The sequence below is a fragment of the Echinops telfairi genome, unplaced genomic scaffold (genome assembly GCF_000313985.2).
Source record: "Echinops telfairi isolate 266 unplaced genomic scaffold, ASM31398v2 ScPeMD7_34;HRSCAF=130, whole genome shotgun sequence".
Taxonomy (NCBI): domain Eukaryota; kingdom Metazoa; phylum Chordata; class Mammalia; order Afrosoricida; family Tenrecidae; genus Echinops; species Echinops telfairi.
In genome coordinates this window covers 882,884-891,197 of record NW_022103931.1, presented here as the reverse complement: position 1 = coordinate 891,197, position 8,314 = coordinate 882,884, and the positions used below count along the sequence as shown (strand labels likewise).

The following is an 8,314-nucleotide window of genomic DNA, read 5'->3' as shown; positions in this document are numbered from 1 at the left end:
TGTAGCAACAATGAAACAAATGTACTATTTTATATTGTACCTTTTCCATTATTGCTGGTTTAGACCTTAATGAGAAAAACTGCATAGTTTTTAATGTCACAGAAAATGAGACTATTCTAGAAGGCAATATACTGAGGTAAATGGCTGTATGTATTTAAAGAGCCTTAAGCTTTTTTCTCTGTTGCCTTAACTGACAATGACAAATTACACATATTAGATTTATAGTCAGCATGCTAGACTTAGAGGAAACACTGATGTACGTATATTGTGAGCAAGCACTGATACTGTCAGTATTCAGCACTATATGTTTAGCTCTGTTTATGCTTTTAAAAAGTGCAAAATTAAGACACTAGCTAGCTAGTACTACTGCCTCATGTAATTCCAAAGAGTAAAATGAGATTTGATTAAGCATACTTTTAAAAAAATTGCTCCATTGTTCTTTGCTTGGATGCAATCTGATGCAGTTTTCTGTGGCTGCTATTTTAATTTGGTTAGCATTACTTTTGATTAACACCTTAACTAGAGAGCCAAACATTTCCCTCTTCAGCTGACTTGCAGTGGCCCTTTAACTTCAGTAGGGAAAACCAAAAACCCATTTTATGTGAAAACTGGCAAGTAAAATCAGAAAGAAACTCTTTGTACATGATGCCTTAAAGTGCTATCTACCCAAAGCTTTGATAGGCAGTAATACTTCCCACAATATACTGAGTTTTTGTAGAATTGTTAGATTTGATAATAAAACTCAACTGTTTTATCTCAAAAAAAAAAAGGAAAGGTGCTTCAAGTTCTGTTTGCTCTCACCAAGCAACATTGTATCGTCTGCATATCACTGTTTGTTAATGAGTCTTCCTGAAGTCCTCGTTCATCCAGTTTATTATTCACTCAGCATAAATTGCATAAGCATGACAGGATGTACCTGACACACACCTTTCCTTATTTTAAATCAGGAAGTAACCCCTTGTTTAGTTTGTATGTTTGTCTATTCTTCATTAGATCAAGGATTCCACAGAGCAGGGGTTCTCAACCTGTGGGTCACGACTCCTTTGGGGGGTCAAACGACCCTTTCACAGGGGTCACCCGATTCATAACCGTAGCAAAATGACAGTTATGAAGTAGCAACAAAAATACATCTATGGTTGGGGGGGGTGTCACCACAACCTGAGGAAATGGATTAAAGGGGCGCGGCATTAGGAAGGTTGAGGACCACTGCTACAGAGGAATCCAAATCAAAAGCAGGGAAATGCAGAATGGGATTTCAAATTCTCAAGGATTCCACACTTTCTGGAGTCACAGAGTTGGGATGAATCCCAGAAATTATTGGTCTGGTATAATTTTTTAACCTTAAACCAAAAATATCCCTAAAATCTTCTTAAAGCAAGCTACAGTTCAACTAACTAGTAAAAAATGTCTGCCTTAAGCATTATGAGGGTATACCCCCCCCAAAATGGAATTTTTCCCCCAAAGCTATGTCTTTTTTTAAATTTTGTGTGATTATCATGTCTATGTTTATTTATTTATATTAAAAGATCTTATTGGGGGCTCTTACAACTCTTGTTAACAATCTATATGTCAATTTTATCAGCCATACTTGTACATATGTTGCTATCATTCTTTTCTAGACATTTACTTTCTATTGAGCCCTTGGTGTCAGCTCCTTTTTTTCCCCTTCCTCCACCATGCCCCCACCCTTGTGATGCTTGATAAATTATCAATTATTATCATTTTCATATGTTACACCGACCGCTGTCTCCCTTCCCCCATGGTTTCTGTTGTTAGTCCCCTTGGCGGGGGGGGGGGGGGGGTTTATGTGTTGATCATCATTGTCATCGGTTCCCTTTTCCTCCCCTTCTCTCCCCCCCTTCCCCCTACCCTTCTGTTATCGCTATTCCCACTCCTGTGCCTGGATTCCGTGTGTCGTGAGTTCTTATTATATTTAAATTTTTTTACAAACAACCTTATTGCCTTCAATGAACTCTCCGTTACACTTAGCACATTTGTGGAATCTGCGATTCCATTCTTGAAAACATTTTTCAAACTCATCTGTTTGAATGGCTGACAGCACTTCCTTGTTTATTTTTCTTCACCTCTTCTCTTTCATCAAATTGCTGTCCTATCATGGCCCTCTTCATTCGTGGAGACATGGAGCGAGGTCAGGTAAATCTGGTGCCTAGGGCAAGAGAGGCACACTGTTTTTTTGCCCAAAAAATGGCGCACTGAGATGGCTGTGTGAGCAGGTACACTGTCATGGTAGCAAAATCAGCCTCCTGTCTGCCACAAATCAGGTCTTTTGTGTTGCCCACTGTTATGCAACCTTTTCAGAACCTCTAAATGGAAAGCTTGATTAACAGTCTGACCTGGTGGAATAAAACTCCAAATGCACTACAAGTCGACATTTACATCCATTTGGCAAGTTGACACATCCAGAATGAGTTTTGTCATCAACCAACTGACATTTCACCTTTTTTGAAATGAGAAAACCACGCATACACTTGAGATTTTCCCCCATAGCGCTGTCCTTGTGTGTTCACAATCACAACAGTTTCTGCAGCATTTTTCCCGAGCAGGAAGCAAAATTTCACAGCTGCACACTGTTCTCTTAAATCAGCCATCACAAAAAAATGAGGTTCAAGCGAAAGTGCTTTTACAAAAAAAGTCCACTAGGACCAGAGAGAACCTTCCGAGGTGACGCCACTGAGTGCACTAACTCAGAGCAAGTTGCTTGATCCTTGCCTAGCTGAAAAAATGCGTAGAATGAAAGCTCCAATCTGCCCAGCACAATTCCAGTCTTGTGGGGGCACCACCTCATATGCTCTTTTAAGAACTGCCTATATGGGATCAAAGTGACACAGCAACTTGAAAGATTAGATAGAAACCTCAGATGCAGTGAGTTCATGTTACTGGGGGAGGTGAGAATATTTCTAAGACTCAAAGAATGTAAATTAATGTCCTTGAATTGTACTCATTTGAGAAAATTGAGGTGTGGAGTTATATCTGGCCTCTTCTAGCTCCCAAGGCTGATGGCTACTAGGCAGAGGTCAGACTTGCCTGCAACCTCCATCCCTTTTTATACAATTCTGACTCCACCAATCTCACCCATGCCACTCTATTTCTATAACTGGGTTCAATAATTCATTGCAATGGCTAGGCAATGCACACACAATATGCACAGTTATGGGGTTTATTAGGAAATTAACAGGTTGCAATTCATCTGAGAAATGCTCAGAACACAGTTGTTTAGTCAGAACAATTTCTTCTATGCTGTTTCTACCGTTCTCTGGCCTTCAGCTTCTTGGCTTGTACTCTGTCCTGATCAGGCAATATTACAAAGCTCTTTTAGGGCTGTCAATAAATGCCCAAAGGGCATGCCACTCTGCCACAAGCCTCAGATTAAAGGCACTCAGATTCGGATCCATGGTTCAGCAAAGCCAGCCTCCCCAATTAAGTGCCTGGAGGCACTCTACTCCACAAGCCAGACCCAAAACACTCAGCTTTACATGTGCTATGGACTGAGAAATCTGCTACTATGCCTTATGCTCTGGCTCCTAGCCCTGCTGTCATTGTGAAGGGATTCAGGTTTCCAAAGGATGCCCTTTACTCTGTTCTTCTCTTTGTTCTTCTCTTCTGCTGATACTGAGACCCCCTCCCTCCCTTCCTGCGTCTATCATAGCTCATTTTATACCTAGCAGAATGGTAATCACAATTAACCTGTTAACAATCACTGATAGCTGAAGCTTATAATCCAATAACTATCTTACCTCACCTTCTTACCTAGACCCATCATGAAAATGAAGGTCACTTGGTAGTAACAGAAGCTATGATTAGAAGAACCATATTAAATAATTCACTGCATTGCAATATCAGAACATTTGAATTGGTATATGTTTTGCTCTCAAAACATAGTCTCAAAAACAATAATATAAAATTACAGAATGCAAATAAGTAATATAAATTAATAACTTATTTGGGGTAATTTAAATATATTTGACTCATAAATCGAAAGTTATATAATCAAACATTTTGTTTCAAGAAACATACCTAGGGATGCATTCTTTATATTATAATGTCATTCATTCTCAGAGTTTCCATCTTAAGGTACCACTGCAGGGGGTATCTGGAAATGTGCTGTGGCAATTTGGGCCATTGCAATAAATAACATCCATATGATAAGGAGCCCCACTAGTGCAATGGATTGAGCACTGGGCTGCTAACTGCAAGGTCAGTGATTCAAACTACCAGCTACTCTTAAGGAGAAAGATAAGGCTATCTACTCCTTAGAAATTTACAATCTTAGAAACCTTAAAGAGTAATTTTACTTTATCCTATAGGGTGGCTATGACTTGGACTCAACTCAGTGCCATTGGATAATGGGCATTTAAGGGACTGGAGTTCAAGATGCTAAGTATTTTCAAAATCACCTTGTATGCATATGAAAGTTGGATATTACATAAGGAAGACCAAAAGTAAATCTAGGCATTTGAATTACGGTGCTGGCCAAGAATATTAAAAATACCATGGACTGCCAAAAGAACAAACAAATCTGTTGTGAATGAAGTTCAGCCAAATGCTCTTTAGAAGCAAGGATGGCAAGACTTCGTCTCAAGTATTTTGGACATGTTATCAGGAGAGACCAGTCCTTGGAAAAGGAAATCGTGCTTGATAAAGTAGAAGGGCAGAGGAAAAGAGGCAGACCTCTCTACAACATGGATTAACACTGTGGCTGCAATGATGGGCTCAAACATAAGAACAATTGTGAGGATGGTGAAAGACTGAGTGGTGTTTTGTTTTGTTTTGTTGTACATCGGATCCCTAAGAGTCAGAAGCCACTCAACAGCACCTACAAGGATGTCGAAGCTGTCATTTTGACAAGGTATAAATTGAAGAGCACAGGAACGCACAGAATTCTTCAGGAAGAGTTAGAGGAAAATGTCACCTACAGAAACGCACAGACCTAATGTAGGATATGCTGAGAAACAACAGCATCACACTTGAATATTTTTGTTTAATAAAGATTTCATTGATTTTGTAGCAATACTTTTTACTGACCTTAGTGTGCACTAGGTCTAATTGGTTTATAGGGTTTTAAAAGCCTTTTATTTCCTTATTGATTTTGTGTCTAGTTGTCCTATCCATTACTGAGAGTTGTGTATTGAATGGTATTATAATTATGAATGTATTTATTTCTTTTCAAGTCTGTCTGTATTTCTTTTCAACTCTTGTTAATATACAATATCCTTTGTCTTTTCTAACAATTTTGTACTTAGTCTATTTTGTCTGATATAGCTACCCTAGTTATATGGCCTTACTTGGTGTGAAAATGGCTTGGGGCCACATCTGACCACCTCTATTGACAAGGGAGAGGAAGAACCCATCTCCACGTCTGACCAAGGCTGACTGCCACAAGGCAGAAATCTGACAACCTTCCACCCTCCATCTTTCTTTACCTATTGTGACACCAATTTTTCTCCCACAACTCTACTTTTCCTGCTATGTTCCATAATTCATTGCAATGGTCATACAGAACTCACAGACAATACTCACAATTATAGCGGTTTCTTGGGGAAGTTGGGAGGCCTGGAGGCATAGTGGGTTATGTATTGGGCTGCTAACCATGAAGTTAGCCGTGTGAAACCAGCCGTGTGAAAGATGAGGTTTTTTTCTCCCATAAAGAATTAGTTTCTGAAGCTCACAAGGGTAATTCTACCCTGTCCGATAGGGTGGCCATGAGTCAAAATTGACTATGGCAAAGAGTTTGGCTTTTGGTTATTAGGGAAGGTAACAATTTATCACAAGTCAGGATCAGTGAGCAGTCATTAGTCCACAGCAATACTCGTCCTCAACCAGCAGCCAAGTTTATTTCTCTGGTCTGCAGCCACTTAGCCATATGGTCCCTTGGCCTCTGGTCTCCATGGGCAAGGACGCCCTCCCACTACTTTACCTTACAGTCTCACAGTCTTGCCACTACTCTTCTCTGCCTCGTGGTCTCTTTGCCTCAACCTCTGGTGTAGACGTGGCAGGGCTTACACTGCCTCCATCCCTTCAAGCAGGGAGAAATGCCAAATGTATTCTACTAATGGCTCTTCCATGGTAGTCCTAGGAATTCCCTTTGTTCCTGTTTCTGAGATGGTTAAGGAGTGGCAACTAAAACAGACCAATCCCGTCTATTCGTGTTACGCATGCCCTATTGGCATAGCCTCACCCAATCATCAAAGGGGAGTTACAGAAACATGGATAGAAGGATCGTATTAAAAAATTGCATTACCTTACATTTGGCTACTATCTGCATTGAATATCCTTTTCCTTTATTTCATTTAGAACCTAATTGTTTATTTGATTCTGTATCTTTTATAGACAGCATATAGTTGCATGGTGTTTTTAAGTTCATTCTGCCTCTTTTTTCCATTTGTTTGAAGGGATTAATCTATTTGGTGTAATTATTCATAAGGTAAGATCTATATGTGCCATTTTGCTATTTGTTTACTTTCTCTTAGATCTCTTTTTATTCTTCCATTCCTAAATTATTTCATTTGTATTTAATTGTCTTCTTCAAGGAAACCATTTGGGTTTCCTGAAGGGAACTATTTAAACCATTATATTTACTTGGTTTGTTTGTATCTACTGCAGAACCTAACCTGGTTTACAGTGGTAACACATGACAACATGACAAATATAGACATGATCACATATTATTTAATAAGACCCCTCCAAATATTACATAAAACCCTTATAATGAAAAAATTCTGTTCAAAACAATTTATTTAATTATTGATTTTCCCTCTGAAATGATTTCCAGAGTCTTGCCAGATCCTAAAATAATAGTTTCTTATTTTTAAGAAACCATTCTTAAAAATCACAAATAATTGAAGTGATGAATAGTATTCAGTATCCAAGGAGGTTTTTGTATCCATAATTACATCATTAATGCAAACAATGGTCTTCTACTCTGAAAACTATCCATGGCTGGTGGTTTCCAAATTCTTTTAATTGTCTCTCAGTCTCTTAAGTTACCTTTATCACTAATACGTTTCCACCAAGGTTACCATCAATCTCTCCTTTATAATGGAAGGCTATTTACTCCTCTTTCTGCCTTCTCTCATGATATGTTATCATTTCTACTTTACTCTGTACTTAGCTTGATGAAGCGACTAGTAATCTTACCTTCTGGTTTGGCTGCTGTGGGAGTGTAAAGATAGACTTCCAGTAGGTCCAGGCAAAGAACACAAAGATGGCATGGTAGAGTATGAGGTAGATAACTGAAATAATAAACATTTCAAGGTTTATATTGGCATTTTATCCATATATAGGAGCTTATAAAAACATAAAGCTAAATGAAGTTTTTCTATTGTGTTTTCCTATTATCAAATAGTCTCAAGTATTGTTATGAAATGCTCATTTTTACCATTTTCCCATGCCTAGAAGCACCAGCAATCCAAGAAATGAAGCATAAGGCTAATACCGAACCCAGGGTTTTCTGTTTCATACTTTAAAAGTTGCCACATGATTCTGGAAGCAGAGGGAGAAATGTCCTTTGTGACAGTATGGGAGAAAGTACTGCAACCAATTATCATTATCTTTGCCACTGTGGGTACTGAAAGGTGATAGTATTGCACCGCACTTTAGAGTTTATAATGCGCTTTCATATATTTCATATCTTCTAACTTTCTCAATAACATTATAAGGTAGGTCATATGATAAGCCCCCTTTTTGATACCTAAAGAAACTGAGACTCTTAGGGTTAATTGATTAACCAAAGTTCACTTCTAGTGCTTAATGTAGCTAGGCCTTAACCATAAGCCTTCTCATTCTAAATTCCAAGTTCCTACCTAGAGCCTCAAAGCCTAAACATTTCTGAAGCTTGAGGTGCGCCTTTGAGTTGCTCATTTCTTTTCACACCCTGCCCCTTGGGTAGCTCTTCAGGCACTGGAATTTTTTATATTCTTCACAGACATGATTTTAAGTGAAGGTCAACTTATTGTGTCATTCTGAGACCTTGGAAGTCATAGTCTTATTACCTTATATGATTAGAAAGAGATAAGGGAATCATGCAACTCAAGATCAGATTCATAGAACTGAGCCGGAGCTTCTCATACATTTATTCGACAACTGGACATCCCTTGCAGAGGGGTAGTGGGGAGGAGATGAGTCACTCAGGGTTGAGTGTAGCAACAATGAAACTCACAACCTTCCTCTAGTTCTTAAACGCTTCCTCCCCCCAACTATCATGATCCCAATTCTACCTTGAAAATCTGGTTAGACTAGAGGATGCACAGCGGTACAGATGGGAACTGGAAACGCAGGAATCTAGGACAGATGAACC

At 38.9% G+C, this 8,314-nt stretch overlaps 1 protein-coding gene across 5 annotated transcripts in view; it reads right to left on the bottom strand.

The window, feature by feature from the left end:
* The window catches only part of ZDHHC15 (zinc finger DHHC-type palmitoyltransferase 15), a 153,482-nt gene that overhangs the window by 122,213 nt on the left and 22,955 nt on the right, over positions 1-8,314 (bottom strand). For all 5 annotated transcript variants that reach the window (XR_006680058.1, XR_006680059.1, XM_045290235.1 and 2 more), the window contains exon 3: positions 7,156-7,250. Coding sequence is in view for 3 of the 5 variants with exons in the window: in XM_045290235.1 (XP_045146170.1) it covers positions 7,156-7,250 (95 nt within the window). In the remaining 2 variants the exon portion in view is untranslated. The remainder of the gene's footprint in view (positions 1-7,155; positions 7,251-8,314) is intronic.